At 41.1% G+C, this 20,419-nt stretch overlaps 1 protein-coding gene across 5 annotated transcripts in view; it reads left to right on the forward strand.

Annotated features, from left to right (window-relative positions):
• The window catches only part of SEL1L2 (SEL1L2 adaptor subunit of SYVN1 ubiquitin ligase), a 73,448-nt gene that overhangs the window by 43,469 nt on the left and 9,560 nt on the right, over positions 1-20,419 (forward strand). For 3 of the 5 annotated variants that reach the window (XM_073339557.2, XM_073339558.2, XM_073339561.2), the window contains 9 exons: positions 1,607-1,761; positions 2,298-2,354; positions 3,706-3,774; positions 5,315-5,392; positions 12,935-12,997; positions 13,594-13,681; positions 13,910-14,058; positions 16,499-16,664; positions 16,755-16,829. In XM_073339557.2, the coding sequence (XP_073195658.2) occupies positions 1,607-1,761; positions 2,298-2,354; positions 3,706-3,774; positions 5,315-5,392; positions 12,935-12,997; positions 13,594-13,681; positions 13,910-14,058; positions 16,499-16,664; positions 16,755-16,829 (900 nt within the window). The remainder of the gene's footprint in view (positions 1-1,606; positions 1,762-2,297; positions 2,355-3,705; positions 3,775-5,314; positions 5,393-12,934; positions 12,998-13,593; positions 13,682-13,909; positions 14,059-16,498; positions 16,665-16,754; positions 16,830-20,419) is intronic. The other 2 variants (XM_073339559.2, XM_073339562.2) reach the window with 2 other exon arrangements.

Genomic DNA, 20,419 nt, shown 5'->3' on the forward strand with positions numbered 1-20,419 from the left:
ATACCTCAGACAAATTTCTACTGGGTACCCCTGCCCTAATCATGGAAACTAATCTGACACTGGAACTTTAGAACATGGTTCTCCCAAACCACATTCAAGCTTATAAACCCAAAGAGAACCACATTTAAGGCTCCATAGAAGTTTTAAACCAAGCCAACATAGCCATAGCTCATGACACCTATATTTCTTCACTGAAGTTAGAGGCAAAACCTGTTCAGCCATTTGAGTTATAAGCTTGCCCAAACACATTCCTCTTTATATGTGAACATGTCCCACATCAACTGGATGTAGGTTTTATCATACACTTTAAAGTCATATATTGTTATTTATATAACAGAGATGACTGAGTTTCTTGTGGGAACTGGTGAGGATCTCCAGTGTACTGGTGGAGGGAGGGCAGAGATAAAGGGCAAAGTTAACGCTGATGTTAAAATGTTCACTGCATGTTTATTGAACTCCCAGCATTTCACTGATGTTTGTTAAATTATAATGCTGTTAATTTTTTAAAAGTCACATTCTCAACTTTAACTTTAATTTGACTGGGTAAAGATATTCTTTCTCTTTGAATTATAAAGTGGCCTTCACATAATATTTTATAAGAAAAATGGAAAACCAACATTACATATATACCAAATTAAAGTATCTTTTATTATTAATTTCCATGCTATCTTTCCCATTGATCAATTTTACTCTTAATGCAACATATATAAAATGTCATTTATTGCTATGCTCTTACCAAGAATTATTGACTTTAATATACAAGTTATGAAAGTAATTCTTATATCTTACTTCTAGTTCCTCAAATACATACACATCATCTTTATGGAAGTTGCATAAATGCAGCAATAACCAGTACATTGCTGGCAGGAATGAATGTGATTTTGATAAACATGGTTACCATTTCTCAGGTCAGCCCATATTGGCCTTCCATCTACATGACATAATAAGCAGATGCACCAATGAAACTGTGAAGTTTCTAATGCAAGTATAGGCACTGTTCCTTCTTCCAAGTTCCTCGCTTTTGTTCTGCTTCACATAAAACAAGTAGCAGAAGTTTCTTCATCTGCTCCTCACTGTCTACAGTTGTCCATTTTTAGTTCTCAACTTGTTAGCTGAAATCCAGTCCTACATTAAGTGTTGTAGCTGTTATGAGAATTTGTCATTAGCCCTTTTAAGTGTCTTTTCAATTTGCTAATCCAATAGTCTGCTTTTCATGTTTCCTCCATTGCCCCTGTTACATAAGATCTAGATGGCAGGGGCAGATACCATCATTTTTCCTGAATTCAGCACTGTATAAACAATGCTGGAACCAAACAACAATATCTAAAAAGAGAAAATATACCCCTAGTAGCCTGTCCAGTGCTATTGCGTTATTTCCATAAGTAAGCAGTACCCTTCTGAACAGTATGACAATTACTAAAAAAAGAAAAAAGTGTAGTACTGAATGTTATACTTGGTACATCTTTTGACTTTATTTGGCTAACCATTTTTTTGCATAATTTCATGAAACTCTATGTAGTGTACCATCCACATTAATAATCTCTAAATTGCTAAATATAATACCACTGTTCTATGTCAACTCTTGTCTTGTCATTTTTATTAACAGTTGCTAATAAATTAGAAAAAAATGAAGAAATGCCAGTAGAAAAAGTGAGACTGATGGAAAAATCAGAAAATCTGAGTTCTAACAATGACTTCTTAGATTGGGATGTATACCAATACTATAAGTTTTTGGCTGAAAGAGGAGACACACAGATACAGGTAGTGTATAAAGCTAAGATACGTTTTCTGGAAAAAATGTTGACTTCTGGGGACAGGACAGTATTCATGAACTACAAATGTTTTGTCATATTGGGCCTTATCCTGCAGGGTTGTAGTCAACGGGAACAGGATTTCGGCACCCAGGGGACATGGGTACAGGAGACTCCTTGGTATGGGGGAATCCCTACATGGCACATAACCTTCATTTCAATTGGACTCCATGCAGACACAAAGATCTGCTCATATGGATCTGATTGCAGGATTAGGGCATTAAAAGCCAGCTCTTTAGGCATGAACCATGTGTTTGTGCAGTGTGTAGTATAGTGAAGTAATAATTTTATTAGGTTATGCCAAAACCATGACAATATTTATTCCATTGTATGAAAGCTTTCAAGATATACTACTTTTTCAGAAGTCAGTAAGAAAGTACTTTCAATACTTTTATTTTCTGCCCAATGGGAATTTACGGTATTTTTTCTGGGATTTCAGAAAGACAAAGAATATTGCTGAAATAAAATTTGAATAATTATTTCTAGGTATTTCTTGGACAATTACATCTTGCAGGAAGGAAGGGACTAGAGAAAGATCATTCTGTAGGTATATTTAAATAAGAGCTGAGGATTTAACTCTTGCAACACTAGTGTTCACTACCGCCAGTTTATTTGCATATATGAATATTCTGTAGTAAACGAAAGTCATTTAACTTCATTGATTCTGTACAATTAAGAACCCCATTATACACTAAAAAAGACTTTTTTCTGCAGAGTTTCAGTTAGCATGGTTATGAAGGTGGGTGGGCTCAGAATAAATATCTGGGCTCCATAATTAGCTCAGTACGCAAAAGCAGCCAAAAAAGTTGTAGTGCAAGATAACTTTTAAATATTTACAGCGAATGTATATGAGAGAGAATGAAATTAGAGGCAAGTTTCTTCCCTTTCTATCTGTCGGGAGCAGAGCAAATAAGGCAGTTAGTCTCTTCCCTTTCTATTCTTGCTGTCGGAGCAGAAGATCTGACAACTTTTGACTTACTGGGTCAGTGCAGCTTTCAGGGTCCTCAAAAATCCAAAGATCTAAGCAGTTCCTTGTTCCTAAGACTGGCCTTGTAAGAAGACATATACTGTAATTCATGTACATATAAAAAGCATGTGATACTTGCATGTGATACTTGTGGCTATTAGCCAGGATGGGTAAGGAATGGTGTCCCTAGCCTCTGTTTGTCAGAAGGTGGAGATGGATGGCAGGAGAGAGATCACTTGATCATTACCTGTTAGGTTCACTCCCTCTGGGGCACCTGGCATTGGCCACAGTCGGCAGACAGAATATTGGGGTGGATGGACCTTTGGTTTGACCAAGTATGGCCATTCTTATGTTCTTACACTGATGACAATTTGTGCTTATCTGAGTGTTTTCCGACACAAAACTGACATTGATAATTGTGGGAGGGGATGTATTTTAAAGATTAAAATGATATTTCTGAAAGCTAATTCACATTATGGGGAACACTAAAGTTTTTTTTTCTTAAGGTCACATACACTATAACAAGAATTTGTAAAAATTTGTTCATGTGGCCTCAACACTGTCAATCTGTTCCTGTCTAAGGTCAGACTCTTCTTAGGTAACGGATCTAGATGCTCTCTTCTTACCTTTGATTCAGCCACCGCTCACCTATCATACTAAGGCCCTGATTCTGCAAAGGCTAACATGCATTAATAGTCCTATTGAGTGGGACTACACACGGGCATAAAATTATACTTGTGTGTAAGCGTTTGTAGGTTCAGAGCCTAAATGTGTAAAGCTATTTTCAGTGTTGCGTTGTGACATTTTCTGGTCTGTCTAAATCAAGAGGAGGTGTAAAGCTGTGCAAAACATTTGTCTTGGTTGAAATTTACAAAAAACACCTTTTTCAGGTGAAAAATTGTAACTTTCTTATTGCTTTTTATTCAGAAAGCTTTCTACTATTTCCTAAAGGCAGCAAAAGCAGGGAATACACATGGTATGGCATTCCTGGGAAAGGTACGTATTACTTTTCATGAGATTAATTTGGTAAATTGCAACAATCAAGGACTAGATAATGGCTAAACCTAAAGTAGCCAACTAGGGGTGCAAGGGTATTAGGACCTTCCCCTTGCTTCCCCATACAGCCACCCCACATCTTGGCTCAAGATACTGGGGGCAGAACAGGCTCCACACAACTGCTACTCCCTACCATGAGCAAGTGGGTAGAAAGGGACAGAAGGTGGCAGCATCAAAATTCAGCAGAACTTAGCTAACATATGGGGGGTAGACAAATATTTGACACCTGGTAAGGGGTGTAGCAAATTATCCATTCTCCTCCCCATCCACTTCCCAGAGTGAGGCTGTAGAATCTGGCCTAAGAAATCAGGTATCTAATAACTCAGTGTAGAACAGGGTATATTAGAGTTAGTTACTGTAATACCAACAAGAAATGCCTACTAGTAAAGAGACAGATGACCAAAGACATACATTTCATTTATGACCAAAGCCATCATTGAAAATGTTTGTTGAAATGCTACATAAAGTAAATTATTTATTTCAAACCAGTACTAATTTTATATCTGTATGTAAAGACACAGAGCCAACCTCTGTCTTCACTTGCATTGAGTTCGATGAGATGCCACAGGTAGAACAGAGGACTGACTTAGGTCCACAATATTTATCATGATCAAAATAACACAGTGGAATAGAACTTTAAAGCGATGTTGTCATATTGGCCAGGTTTGGGGCCCAAAGTACTTTAATATTTGTATCTAGTGGAATACTTATAAAGTTTTGCTGTTCTGTCACCAAGTGAAAATAAAAAAATATATAAAAGTAATGGTTCATCACAAAACCAATGTCACTCCCTGTTTATACACTGAACTCTGCTGAAACTTAATAGTGCTGATGAACAAAAAACCCCATTTACATTTCAGCTGTAATAGAAACCCTGGAAGGAAATCAGCATCAGCTAGCTATTGAAAGGATAAAACTTGTAGAGAAAAATATGTCTTCAAGCTACCTTGGCCAAGATTTTCCAAAGGGAATCATTATTTTGGGTGCCTCCATTTTGGGGTGTCCAATTTGAGATGCCTCATGAGGCCCTAATTTCCAGAGGAGGGTGTTGACCACTTTCTGAACTTCATCTCCAAATAAGAATGTCTCAGTTTGGGCACTAAAAAGGAGGCACCCAAAAATCACCAGGTGCTTTTGAAAATCTTGGCCTCAGAAGTTGTTACAAATAACCTAAAGGCTTTTTTAAGAAAACAAGTTACAAACAAGTAATTAACATGATTCTATTAGTGTATACTCAGTATAAATCAATAAAAATTTAGAACATTAAACCAATCAGAAAAAACTCATGAGTGGGAGAGAACTGGCAAAGTTCTGTTCTCAATTACATCTGTACAATGTCATTGGCTTTATTGGGGATGTACAAGTGGAAGTAGGAGCAGACTTTGTCCTACTGTTTATATTTTTTATGAGAAACTGGATAGGCAGGGATTCATAACACATATCTAAGGAGCAAATATCTCCTTTTCTTTATATTGATCAGATGTTTTTAGAAGGAAGTGTTGCAGTGACACAGAGTAATGCTTCTGCTTTTAAGTACTTCACAATGGCAGCTGAAAAGGTAATATAAGAAAAAGTTTATGTTTTTATACAATATTTTAAGAGTGTATTTGATTTACACCTCAATTAGTGTGTAAATTACAGGAGGAAAGCATGCAGTCCATTTCTTCCATTTAATGGAAATGTTATTCAGTGTAGATTTTTAAGTCGGTAACTATAGCACACTTCTGAAGCCTATGAAATATAGTCCTATGTTATGAAGTTGGTGAAGTTGAGGGTAATGGAAAAGCTAGCAGAAAAGTTGGAGAAGTAGAAACAGGAGGTAGAACTGTTAGTTTGTGTGCAAACTAAAGCCCCAATTCTGGAAGGTCCTAATCATCCTCAATTCTCACTAAAGTCCAAGGCATCACAAGAACTCACTAAGTGGTCTCATGTAGTTTTGGGCCCCACACTACAAGAAGGATGTGGATAAATTGGAGAGAGTCCAGTGAAGGGATTAGGGGTCTGGAACACATGACTTATGAGGAGAGGCTGAGGGAACTGGGATTGTTTAGTCTGCAGAAGAGAAGAATGAGGGGGGGTTTGATAGCTGCTTTCAACTACCTGAGGGGTGGTTCCAGAGAGGATGGTTCTAGACTATTCTCAGTGGTGGAAGAGGACAGGACAAGGAGTAGTGGTCTCAAGTTGCAGTGGGGAAGGTTTAGGTTGGATATTAGGAAAAACTTTTCACTAGGAGGGTGGTGAAACACTGGAATGCGTTGCCTGGGGAGGTGGTGGAATCTCCTTCCTTGGAAGTTATTAAGGTCAGGCTTGACAAAGCCCTGGCTGGGATGATTTAATTGGGGATTGGTCCTGCTTTGGAGCAGGGGGTTGGACTAGATGACCTCCTGAGGTCCCTTCCAACCCTGATATTCTATGATCTCTATGATCTATGTAGAATGGATGACAAATAGCAGGTGCCCATGAAAACACTATGATCTGTCTGATAGAAACAAGTGGATCCTGCAGTTTAGGAGCAATTTTTATGCCATGTCCTGTTCTGAAAGAGATGCTGGATATTGGCAGAGGACAAGTACTTCTACAACTGAGATAGTACCACCTTCTTAAATGATCTTGCTAAGAAAAGGAAAGTTGGAAATTATTTGGGTAGTTAGCAGAGTTGTTGGCTTTGTCAGGTTTGGCCAGGTTAATGAATTCTTTAGTGACTAATCATTTGCCTTCTTTAGCATGAAATTGCAAAATCCTCTTCATACAATACCACAGCAGCAAAGTAGTGTGTGATCTTGTTATGGTGTGTTGCAGGGCTACCTCTTCACAGGTGCTTCCGCATGGCCTGGAGTGGCTCTGTGGCATCTTGCCTCTGTTTTCCCTTCTCTCAGGACTCCTTAATAAAACTCTAGACAGTCAAGTAGGGTTGCCAACCCTCCTGGATTGTCCGGGAGTCTGATGAAATTGGCATTGATCTACTGGTGACCATTGACAGCTCAGGGAGATTTTTAATAGGTCGCTAAAAGTCCGGTCGACGGTGTAGCGGGGCTAAGGCAGTCTCCCTACCTGCCCTAGCTCCGCGTGGCTCCCGGAAGTGACCAGCGTGTCCAGCTCCTAGGTGCAGAGGTAGCCAGGGGGTCTTTGTGCGTTGCCCCTGCCCTGACTGCTGACTCCACAGCTCCCATTGGCCAGGAACCACGGGCAATGGGAGCTGCGGCGGCGGTGCCTGCAGGCAGGGGCATTGCGTGGAGCCACCTAACTACCCCTGAGCTTAGCAGCTGGACATGCCATTCGCTTCTGGGAGCTGACCGAGGTAAGCGCCTCCTGGCCGGAGCCCACACACCTTACGACCTAGAATCATAGAATCATAGACTATCAGAGTTGGAAGGGACCTCTGGAGGTCATCTAGTCCAACTCCCTGCTCAAAGCAGGACCAATCCCCAACTAAATCATCCCAGCCAGGGCTTTGTCAAGCCTGACCTTAAAAACTTCTAAGGAAGGAGATTCCACCACCTCCCTAGGTAACGCATTCCAGTGTTTCACCACCCTTCTAGTGAAAAAGTTTTTCCTAATATCCAACCTAAATCTCCCCCACTGCAACTTGAGACCATTACTCCTTGTCCTGTCATCTGCTATCACTGAGAATAGTCTAGATCCATCCTCTTTGGATCCACCTTTCAGGTAGTTAAAAGCAACTATCAAATCCTCCCTCATTCTTCTCTTCCGTAGACTAAACAATCCCAGTTCCCTCAGCCTCTCCTCATAAGTCATGTGTTCCAGACTCCTAATCATTTTTGTTGCCCTTCGCTGGACTCTCTCCAATTTTTCCACATCCTTCTTGTAGTGTGGGGCCCAAAACTGGACACAGTACTCCAGACGAGGCCTCACCAATGTCAAATAGAGGGGAACGATCACGTCCCTCGATCTGCTGCCTACTTATACACCCCAAAATGCCATTGGCCTTCTTGGCAACAAGGGCACACTGTTGACTCATATCCAGCCTCTCGTCCACTGTAACCCTTAGGTGCTTTTGTGCAGAACTGCTGCCTAGCCATTTAGTCCCTAGTCTGTAGCGGTGCATGGGATTCTTCCATCCTAAGTTAAGGTCTCTGCACTTGTCCTTGTTGAACCTCATCAGATTTCTTTTGGCCCAATCCTCCAATTTGTCTAGGTCCCTCTGTATCCTATCCCTACCCTGCAGCGTATCTACCACTCCTCCCAGTTTAGTGTCATCTGCAGACTTGCTGAGGGTGCAATCCACACCATCCTCCAGATCATTAATGAAGATATTGAACAAAACCGGCCAGAGGACCGACCCTTGGGGCACTCCGCTAGATACCGGCTGCCAACTAGACATGGAGCCATTGATCACTACCCGTTGAGCCCGACAATCTAGCCAACTTTCTACCCACCTTGTAGTGCATCCATCCAGCCCATACTTCTTTAACTTGCTGGCAAGAATACTGTGGGAGACCCTGTGAAAAGCTTTGCTAAAGTCAAGGAATAACACGTCCACTGCTTTCCCTTCATCCACAGAACCAGTTATCTCATCATAGAAGGCAATTAGATTAGTCAGGCATGACTTTCCCTTGGTGAATCCATGCTGACTGTTCCTGATCACTTTCCTCTCGTCTAAGTGCTTCAGAATTGATTCCTTGAGGACCTGCTCCATGATCTTTCCGGGGACTGAGGTGAGGCTGACTGGCCTGTAGTTCCCAGGATCCTCCTCCTTCCCTTTTTTAAAGATTGGCACTACATTAGCCTTTTTCTAGTCTTCTGGGACTTCCCCTGATCGCCATGAGTTTTAAAAGATAATGGCCAATGGCTCTGCAATCACATCCGCCAATTCCTTTAGCACTCTCGGATGCAACACATCTGGCCCCATAGACTTGTGCATGTCCAGCTTTTCTAAATTGTCCCGAACCACTTCTTTCTTCACAGAGGGCTGGTCACCTCCTCCCCATTCTGTGCTGCCCAGTGCAGTAGTCTGGGAGCTGACCTTGTTCGTGAAGACAGAGGCAAAAAAAGCATTGAGTACATTAGCTTTTTCCACATCCTCCGTCACTAGGTTGCCTCCCTCATTCAGTAAGGGGCCCACACTTTCCTTGGCTTTCTTCTTATTGCCAACATACCTGAAGAAACCCTTCTTGTTACTCTTAACATCTCTCGCTAGCTGCAACTCCAGGTGTGATTTAGCCTTCCTGATTTCACTCCTACATGCCCGAGCAATATTTTTATACTCATCCCTGGTCATTTGTCCAATCTTCCACTTCTTGTAAGCCTCTTTTTTGTGTTTAAGATCAGCAAGGATTTCACTGTTAAGCCAAGCTAGTCACCTGCCATATTTACTATTCTTTCTACACATTGGGATGGTTTGTCCCTGTAACTGCAATAAGGATTCCTTAAAATACAGCCAGCTCTCCTGGACTCCTTTCCCCCTCATGTTATTCTTCCAGGGGATCCTGCCCATCAGTTCCCGGAGGGAGTCAAAGTCTGCTTTTGGGGTTTGTATTCTGTAGTCTGTATTCTGCTGTTTTCCTTTCTTCCTTGTGTCAGGATCCTGAACTCGACCATCTCATGGTCACTGCCTCCCAGGTTCCCATCCACTTTTGCTTCCCCTATTAATTCTTCCCGGTTTGTGAGCAGCAGGTCAAGAAGAGCTCCGCCCCTAGTTGAAGGGCACCTCCCACACCCCAACCCCCTGCCCCAGGCCTGAGCATCCAAACCCCCTCCAAGAGCACGCACCTTGAACCCCTTCCCACATCCCAACTCCCTACCCCAGTCCTGAGCCCCCTCCTGCACTCCGAACCTCTTGGCCCCAGCCCAGAGCCCACTCCAGCACCCCAAACCCCAAACCCCTCATCCCCAGCCCCACCCCAGAGCCTGCCCCCCAGCCAGACCCCTCCCTTCCTCCCACACCCCAACCTCCTGTCCCAGCCTGGAGCCCCCTCCCACATCCTGAACCCCTCATTTCTGGCTCTACCCTGGAGCCTGCACCCCTCACCCACTCCTACACTCCAACCCTCTGCCCCAGCCCAGTTAAAGTGAGTGAGGGTGGAGGACAGCAAGCGATGGAGGGAGGTGGGATGGAGTGAGTGAGGGGTGGGGCCTTAGGGAAGGGGCAGGGCAGGAGCAGGGCAAGGGTGTTTGTGTTTGTGTGATTAGAAAGTTGGCAACCCTAGTCTAAAGATATAGCACAAGATTCCCCTTCAGGGTGTCTACTTTATTAAAACCAAAATCAACTGAAAATAAAGTCTCTTCCACCCAGTCCTTAGCTGGACCCAGTTCCTCCTATCTGAGAAATTGTTCTCTCTGGTTCTGTGCCATCTTCTCTTTTCCACAGAGGAATCCCACAGTTTTCCTCAGGGCTGTTTTAATACCAATCGGTTGTAACCTTCCTTAGCTTCCCTCAGCTGACCACTACTATCTTTTTCTTATTCTTCCCCCATTCGGGAAAGAACAGCAGACAGCCATTCTTCCTGTGCTAGTGTCCCCCTCATCTGCTCACTCAGGGTTCCCTGCAGGTGAGGGAGACACTAGTACAGGAAGAATGGCTGTCTGCTGTATCTGCAGGCATTTGCCAACACCAGCCATCAGCCCTCTTCTCTCTACAGGCCTCTTCCTTATCTACCCCAGGCCTGAGTGAATCACCTGACAGCCTCATTCTCCCCACGTAGGGAGGCAAGCTCATTGTTTTACAGGAGGGGGCTGGTCCTGTGTCCCATTAAGGGGCTAGCCACCCTGTGACATGGTCCTATCTCTGGAAGTTTTGGATTTGATCCCAGTGCAGTACAGGAAAAGCATGCTTTAATGACCATGTCTTTTGCCTGTATGAATATTGTAATTTATTTTTCCCATCTTACCTTGTGACAACTCAGTGTATACAGATTATGCTGGAGCACTTCTTCTCCCCTTTCCTATGAAACCTATGTGCTGCTTCTTAGCAAAAGTGGCTTCCTTGTTGATTAGGGTAATGTTTGTTAATATGTATGTGATTGCTTTATTTGGTCAGGAGAATGGGATTCCCTAAGCTCATATTTGAAATTTTGAGTCATTTGCCCCAGTCCATCCATAGGGCATGTATTTTTTGGATTTCTTGTTGATTAATGTAAGAAAGGAATCCAAAATCTCCATCTGGCTACATAGATTCAGCAAATACAAAAATTCAGATCTACCTGCATAAAAAATAGGATCTTATTGAGCTTTTTGATGTTAAATTACATAGTAAGTTTTAAAATCACAGGGTCACAGAAATTGGAGATGAAAAAGACCTATGCTGTCATCTTATGCATCTTCCTACCAATGCAGAAAAAAAGTGGTTCTGACAGAGTCAACAAATTATGAGTCACTTCATCCTTAACTCACCCCATTGTGCTTAAATGCACATGGGTATATCACATACTGTATTACCAAGATACAAACAAGGCAAATTAAATAGTTGTTGTATCTAATAATCAGTGAATAGAGAAGGAGTGTGTGTACAACTCATATTGCACTAGAGAACATCAAAGAGAGCTAAGGAAAGAGTCAAGATGAGAAAGCCAAGATGGTGAAAGACTGTTAGCATTTGTCAGTTAGCTTAAATAAGCTTAAATAGCTTAAATACTGGGTGATCGCTTACTTTGGCCAAAACATAATTGTTTCTGCTAAATATTCAAAGAACAAAATAAGATCTTCCAGAGTGAGTAACCAAGAACCAAACACTTGTTGAAATAGAGCATTAAAAAGGGACTTTCGAAATATTTAGTATTGGGCTGGCACTATCTGTGGTGTGAAACCGAAGAAATTTCTGCAATGAAACTGAGGTGGACAATCTTCCTTTTATTTGTGGAGATTTCTCCCTAATCATTATGTTGGGGGGTCTTTGTGCCCCACTGTAGAGCAGAACATGGGTTTGACCCCCCAGTGTCTCTTGGGGCTATTCACTCAGAACCTCTCTGTGTGCTAATGCTCCCCCAACATCTACTAACAGAACAGCATGAATGGAGATCACTACTGTGCTTTTTCAGCAGACAGCTGTTTTCAGATGCCCCACATTACAATAGGGTTTCTAATATGGGGAGGATGGCATGGAAATAATACAGCCTGAACTCTCTAGAGCCAGTGGAGGAAAAATGTGCACCCACCCCTGTCTGCCTACATCTCCTCCAGACTGACCACCTTCCAGCCCCTTCTTTTTCATGTGAATCCAAACTACAGCTGCGCAGAAAAAGCTAATTCTGTTTCTCAGGGACTTTTTATATTTTGAAATTTGGTTTCATTCCAATTCAGAATGAAAACTGCAAATGTTGATGTTCTCTCCAAAAGGGAATGGAACCCCATCCCCAGGGCAATCTACCTAACAGACTGCCCCAGAGCTGGGGACCCTGGAAGCCTGAATCAAGAGAAGCTGTGGTTCCCAGGTTCCTGGCTCCCTGTCAGCCTATGAGGCAAGATGCTGCGGAGCCAGGCTACTGAGGAGTTGAGTAGGCAACAAACCAGGCAGGATTCTGTCAAAACATCATCAGAATCAAACCATCTCCACAAAAGATTGACAAATCAGCAAATGCTGATTGAAAAAAAGTGTTTCATCAGAATTTTTCTGTCTACCTCTAGTCCAGACACCCGGGGACCCCTGCATAGTGTCAAAAAATGAGGGTTGCTACCATAGACATGTCAGAATCTCCTTTTCCAGTGGGAGAGGAAATCCCTGCACAAACAGTGCGTTCCCTGCATGTGCCCCTGAGATCCAGTCAGGGCCTATTAGTAGTAGTTTTTGTGGGGGAAAGAGGGCAGGGAGGAGAACACCCTGCTCTAGTTTTACCATCCACTGAAGCCACTTTTATTAATGGCAATGAAATGACATATGGATAACAAAAATGAAAGCCACTTTTTAAACATATGGTATGGTGTCTCTCTACAAGCAGTCATGAGACTCATCAGAATAAGAATACTAATTTAGCATTGATTCATAATCATTATCAGAATTCATAGTTCTAAGTTCACTATATCATAGTAAAAGAAAAGCAGGAATAGCTAATTGGTTAGTAACTTATATGATAGGTGTTTTCTTTATTGCAAGTGCTTTTCAGTGTCTTAATGAAAAATTACATTCAAACTTAATACATTATTTTAGGGTAATGCAGTTGGACTATGGGGGCTAGGCGTTCTTTATTTTCAAGGAAAAGGTGTTCCAGTGGTAAGAATTATTTTAGTCACTTCAAATATGTTTTTCGCAATACAACTAGTAAAAATACAAGAAAATAAAATGTTTAATCAATATCAACTATGGATTAAAACACTCTTTAATAGGAGATTATAGCTCAAATAACTATAATATAGCTCATTCAAGTGGTACAACTAATATGTTTATAGCACTGCAAATATGAGTAATTTTTCTCGTACTCTGAATATTATCATGAACACACCATTGTGTGTCTTTAATGGAGCTCCTCCTGATTTATACAAGTGTAACTTTGAGCAGAATGAGGCCCAGAGTCGAATTAAATAAATGAAAAACGATGGTAGGTGTTATTACATTCAACGCTATGGAGTATAACTGGTGTGAGATCAGAATAAGGACCCTGATCTCAGCAGATACTATACAAGCTGCACATTGGGGAAAAATGTTAGTTTGATTTTGTTTTTCATTTGTTTGGGATACAGCGTAACATTCTGTCATTAAATTGTGCCACTCAAAAGTGGGACAAAACTTGTCTTTTTCATGAGCACAGAATTCTTACCATGCTGGCAGGTACCTAGAACTTTCAGTAATGGAGAGTAATTACCTTTCAGAACTATACTGAAGCTTTTAAATACTTTCATATAGCAGCTGAGAAAGGTTTGGCAGATGCACAGTTCCAGCTAGGAGTCATGTATCACTGTAAGTACTGTACATTTTTAATTAAAAATTTGCATGAATCAGTAGTTTCAGAGTAGCAGCCGTGTTAGTTTGTATTTGCAAAAAGAAAAGGAGGACTTGTGGCACCTTAGAGACTAACCAATTTATTTGAGCATAAGCTTTCGTGAGCTACAGCTCACTTCATCGGATGCATTCAGTAGTTTGTAATTTTACAAAAACTGAAGTCTCCAATCTCAACTTGATTTGCAGCTGGCTCTGGAGTAAGGAAAGACTATAAACTTGCCTTCAAATATTTTTACTTGGCATCTCAAAATGGACAACCCATTGCTGTTTATTATTTGGCTCAGATGTATGCTGCAGGGACTGGAGTGTTTAGATCATGTCAAAATGCAGTTGAGGTAAATATTATATTTTTTAAAGATTTATGATTAGTTATAAAATAGCCAGGATTTGTATTACTATTTTAACTTCTATTTTTATGAAAGTTGCCTATATTTTATGATTTAGAGTCAGAAATCTGCATTTTCTGAAGTAGGAGAAAAGTGATCATATCTGGGCCAAATTCTGTTTTCAGATGCACTAGTCTAAATCCAGAATAACTCCACTGATGTCAGTAGAGTTGCTCCAGATAAGACCAGTGTAAATTAGAGTAGAGGGTGACCTATAGCACGCAGGTATGATGGCTTTTACACCACAGAGTCATAGAGCGTGTATACACAGCATTTTGGAGTAAGCCTTCCAGCCCGGGTTGACAGACTTGTGCTAGTGGGGCTCACACTAATGCTGTAAAAATAGATGGCTAGACAGCATTTGAAGTTGTGGCTTGGGCTGGAGCTTGGGCTCTGAAGCCTAGGGAGGGAGGCTGGGAGGCTTTGCTCCAAAATGCTATGTAGACATTCCCATAGAGTTTAAGGCCAGAAGGGACCACAAAATCATCCAGTCTGACCTCCTATACCTCACAGGCCATTGACACCACCCAGCACCAGCACAAACCCAACAACTGAAATTAAACCAAAGTATTACAGCACTCAGCACTGGACTCAATCTTTAAATCTATTTCCTAACTCTTCACCAAATTAATTTAACAATGTAAGTACAGTTCTTATCAATTTGGCATTCATGCTTTTTTTTTAAAGTAGGTTGAGTCTGCCTAAAATGTCATGGGTTGATTTAACTTAGCACCATTCATCTCAAGAAATCCTGAGTACTTGTATATCTGACTATTGATAAAACATTTTAGGGAAGATTTGCTGTGGCTGTTTTTGTTCTTTGCCCACAACTATTCATGCCTATTTTAGAATTTTATTGGCAGTTCTAGTTTTATCAAGTCTTCCATGTACTATAAATACATCCAGTTTAACTGGCCCCTTTTCAGCTCAGGCAGTTAGCTGGCAACTTTTGCACTATATCTAGATTTTTTACATTGCTGGCTTTCTTATGAAATACATATGCATTGTGTGACTTTTTATAGTTACATAAGAATTGTTTCTCTAAGACATACTCTTCCATAGGAATCTTTACATCTTGCAAAAAGTTATCCATCAGCCACAGTGCAGAGCAGGGTAGCGTTCCCCTATCCCCCAATACTGAGGGACACTATCCTGTGATACACAGCTTAATTGTGATGTACTTTAAGATCACTGGGGGGAAATGCCAAAATATTGTTACATAGTAGCAGTACTACTATATCATAACCAGTCAGAGTGGAATTTCACCAGCAGATGCTAGTCACAAATGGCCAGTGCACTGGGGTTGCTGCCTTGTGGCATAAGATGTGGACAAAGATGAAAATAGGGTATTCTGGTTTGAGTTCCTCTCAATTTCTCCTGTTGAAGCTGTTCCACTTTGTATTAAATACAGCAGACCCTCACTAGAGCGCGCATCGCTATAGTGTGGATTCGCATATAGCGTGGTCGCGGTGATGGATACCAAATTTAAATATTTAAATTGGGATCCATGGTAACGCGGTCCCCGCTATAACGCGGTCCCCGCGTTAAAGCGGTACCGCGCATGGATCCCGAACCCTGCATTCTAGCGAGGGTCCCGTGTAGTTGAATAGCCATTGGGCCAAAAAAAGTGGGATGTGAGAAATCCAGGTTCAGATTCCTGCTCCCATAATTATTTATACAAAGTGGAACTGCTTCAACAGGAGAGATTGCTAGAGTCCCAGCCTGCAGCCTCGTGTTTAGGGTAGTCAGCTGCAAGGGGGAGACCTGGGTTCAAGTCCCTGCTCCAGAGTAGAGATTTAAGCCTTGATCTCTCACATCTCAGGCAAGTGTCCTAGTTATTGGATATGTGGGGCAAATGGGAGCATCACCAATGGGTTTTTTTGCGAATGGTGCCTAAGTCCCCTAGAGAACATAGCCCAACAAATTTTATTTTGTCCAATAGTATTTGGCAAATATATGTAAAATTCACAAATAGTTTTGTCAACACAAAATTGCATTTTGGGGGGAATAAACTATTCATCTGACAAATTTCTCTCATCTCTAGTTACAATCTTATTTGTGGCTTAATATTCAGCAGAGCATCTTAAAATAAATAACTGTTGTATAACAGAAAACATTTTGGTTTTTATCTGTGTATTTTTCTTTATATGCAACTAAGGAAACAACTTTAGAGTCAGATTAGATATGGATTTATCTGACATTTAACGATTAAATACTCTTTGTATCAGTTAAGGATGCAATTTGGCATAACTTTTTGGTAAACAATGCACACAAATGTTGTAACTTTAACCCTGGTGTCTCCCAGCAGGAGCTAAAGCTCCTAAGATTTATTGCCTGTGGTGAAGTGTAAAACCTCATGGGTTTGTTTTATCACTGTTCCTCTGTTCAGCTTTACCGAAGTGTTTGTGAACTAGGAAGTTGGTCTGAGAAATTCCTGACTGCATACTTTGCTTACCAGGATGGTAATATAGATTCATCTCTTATTCAATATGCATTATTAGCAGAAATGGGGTATGAAGTAGCTCAAAGTAATTCAGCTTTCATTTTGGAATCTGGTAAGAGAAGTTAAATTATTTTCGCTATACATTATATATGTATGTCCAAGTGCTGTTGTAAGCTATGCAAATTAAATTTTTCTTTTACAGAACAGGTTAAAATTCTCAGTAATGATCAGATGTATCCATTAGCACTTCTCCTGTGGAACAGAGCTGCAGCTCAAGGTATGGAACACCATGTTAAAAATAACTTGTAGTTAGCTGTCCACTCTTATAAGTATGATTTTGTTCAACTCTGTTCCTCAGATTGTATAGCCAAAAGAGAAATGAACACTCAGTCGCCCAAGAACATGGCATTACAAACATCAGATAATCAAGCTAACATCATTAAGGGATTTATTCTCACATATTTAACTCACAATTAAAAGGGTATCTGTACTACAGCCTTAGGCATGTTAAACACAATCTAACATTCGAGAAATTCTCACATTTCTAGGTTAAAACACTCAACTATTCATTTATCCTCCACTGATTCAATCCTCATTCATGAGTACTTTATCACAAAACTTCAACTTCAGACTTTAAAACTGCCTACGAAAAATGGTTTCTTTAGCTAAATGAACACCAAGAAAAACTTACACCTACTCACTAAGAAAATTTATAGGAAATTTAGAAGCATAAAGGTGTGTAAAATATGCTGACTTGTTAAATGTGCACTATTTGTATGCTTTACTGCAATATAGCTTCAAGAATAATTTTGGTCTAGAAAACCTCCTTTATAGTTTGTAAGTATCTACTTGGGGAGAAGATTTCTGAGGCTACATCTACACTACAGCCTATGTTGTCATAGCTCCACCAGCATAGCCCCCTAGTGTAGACATCGCATATACTGACAGAAAGAGTTTTTCTGTCAGTGTAGAAACACCACCTCCCTGAATGACGTTAGCTATACCAAGAGAAGCATTCTTCTGCATCTACACTGGGTGTTTTATTGGCATAGATATCACAGGTGTGTGTTTTTTTCACATCCCTGACCAACATAATTATGCTGGGGTAGACCAAGCCTGAAAATAGAGGGCTCTTTAATTTAGCAGACAAAGGCATAACAAGATCCAGTGGTTGCAAACTGAGACCAGGTGATTTCAGGCTAGTGATAAGAGGCAGATTTTTAACAGTGAAGGTAATTAACCACTGGAACAACTCATCTAAGGTTGTGGTGGATTCTGTCATTTGAAATCTTTAAATCAAAACTGGATGTCTTTTTATGAAATTCTGCAGCTCAGTCAGAATTTATGGGCTTGATGGAGAAACTAGTGGGTGTAAGTATCTGTTTTAGGCCAGGGTTGAGACTAGATGATCATAATGGTCTCTTTTGGCTTTAAAAATCTATGTAACTATATCACTAGTCTTCTGCCTACCACAACTAGAGTCCCCAACATAGCATCCACATACAGTCTTTAGGTTAAAAGAAAAGGAGTACTTGTGGCACCTTAGAGACTAACAAATTTATTTGAGCATAAGCTACAGCTCACTTTATCAGATGCATTCAGTGGAAAATACAGCAGGGAGATTTATATACTTAATAGCTCACCTTAAGTGATCACTCTCGTTACAGTGTGTATGGTAACACACATTGTTTCATGTTCTCTATGGATATAAATCTCCCTGCTGTATTTTCCACTGAATGCATCCGATGAAGTGAGCTGTAGCTCACGAAAGCTTATGCTCAAATAAATGTGTTAGTCTCTAAGGTGCCACAAGTACTCCTTTTCTTTTTGCGGATACAGACTAACACGGCTGCTACTCTGAAAACAATCTTTAGGTTAGTGTTTCCAAAACTCACACCCTTTTTGAAGTTTTCCTTCATTTTTAACTCAATAAAACAGACTTCTGTCTGATTTGTTCCCAAAATTCCTCCCTACATAGGAAGTTCACTATTTTCCTGCTTTCTGGAGAGAGACTCAGTTCCTCCTTATACTTGTAGCTTTCAGCTGATTGGACACACCTGCTCTGGTCAATCAGCAGAAATACCTCTGCATCTCAGTGTAGGATCCTAGACCCTAATGCTCTGTCACACAGGATAACAGGAGAAACTAATTACACCGCCAATGACCCTCAAATGAAAAGATGCTTGCCACTAGTCACAGACATTCAGTGCAATAGAGTGTTGGGGGAAAAAGATCCCTCAACTGACAACGTGTGGCAGTGGCACATGGGAAGACAGCCGTTTTCTAGGTAGCCAAGACCCAAGCCATAAAAAGCTTTGTAACGAATGTCAACATTTTGAATATGTCCTGAAACCAACAAGAACCTAATGAAGCCTTCAAGAGATTTGTATAATATCTTTCAGGAGAACCCCTCTGTACACCACATTTTAGTAATCCAATCTAGAGATCACAAAAGGTATGGATAACTGTGGTGAGGTCCATATCAAAAACAGTCCCGGGCTTTACCAGACACCAATGAAAAATGATGCCATGTGTGAATCCATGAAAGAACCCGCCATTTCAAGTGCTTTCACTTCAGTAATCTTCCACTTATTCATCTGTCACTTTGCCTGACTTCATGCAAGTTTCTACTAGTCCTCTCTCCCTCTTGTTGTTTCTGGTGCCACCACTCTCAATCCTGGCCTCTCCCTCATGCGCAGCTTCTCATACTCCTTCCCTACTGGATCTATTCCTGATAACCTTATTTCCATCCCATGCCTTCTTTCTTCCCCCTTTACTGCTTTGAATCCAAATCTCCCCCTTTCTTGCCTCCAAATACACTATTTGCAAGCACCTGGGCTATGCAAGCTATTCCTGCTGCTACATGTCCAGATCCCTCCTGGATCTACAGCACCAATATTTTTGTCTCCTTCACTTCAATGAAATTGGTCTTACCAAGATCACCAATGATCTCCCCGAGTCAAGTTTAAGGGCCTCTTTAGTCTCCTTTTCCTGGATTTTTCACCTTTTCAGTCATTCCTTCCTTCTCCTCCTCCCTCTCTCCCTTGGAGTCTTGGAACTCCAGACTTCTCTTCTTTCCTCCCCAACTACACCTCATTGTTTCTGTCAGTAGCTCATGCTTCCTTTTCCTGCTCTGTTGACATCCTTTGAGGAATGTACTTCTGTCTCCTTCATACCTTACTCCCAAGTGATGTCATCTGTTCTCATGGTTTCAAATGTCATCTGTACTCCAGTGATTCCCAGATCTCTCCCCCTTCCTGACAATACCTCCCCTAGTCTGTCTCACATATTCAGCTGTATATCTGTAATCTCATCCTGCTTTATCTCTAAACAATGAAAAATTAAATTCCCCTAGTGTTTTGCACTAAAACATTTCCTCTTTCTCTTCTCCATTCCTGTCAAAATTTCCACTCGTTTCCCTGTCACCAAGGTGCTCAAACAGGGATCATATTTATTGTTTTTTCCCCTCCGCTCCCAGGCTATTGCTATATTGTCTGTTTTCCCTTCACATACAAATCTACCCTTTCCTCTCCATCCCCTGCCTTTGACATCATGCTGCTCATAACTTCTTGTCTTGCCCCCTTAATTTATCCAAAATATGGCTGTCACAGTCCTTACTTGCCACCATGTTGCTTCCTTTTTTTCTCTAATCCCTCTCTTGTCTTTCACATCAAATTCAAGCTTTCACCTTCAAGGCTGTATACCAACTCTGCCCCACACACATTTCAATGTTAATTTCCTCCTACTTTCCTTTGTGCTCTCTGCATTCCAAGAGGCCCTCCTGTCAGTCCCTTTCTTATTCTTCTCCCGCATTATCTTCACACCTTCTTCCATGCCATTCTTTACATGTGGGACTTCCTTCCTACT

Source organism: Lepidochelys kempii, chromosome 3, assembly GCF_965140285.1.
Source record: "Lepidochelys kempii isolate rLepKem1 chromosome 3, rLepKem1.hap1, whole genome shotgun sequence".
NCBI classification, from domain to species: Eukaryota; Metazoa; Chordata; order Testudines; family Cheloniidae; genus Lepidochelys; species Lepidochelys kempii.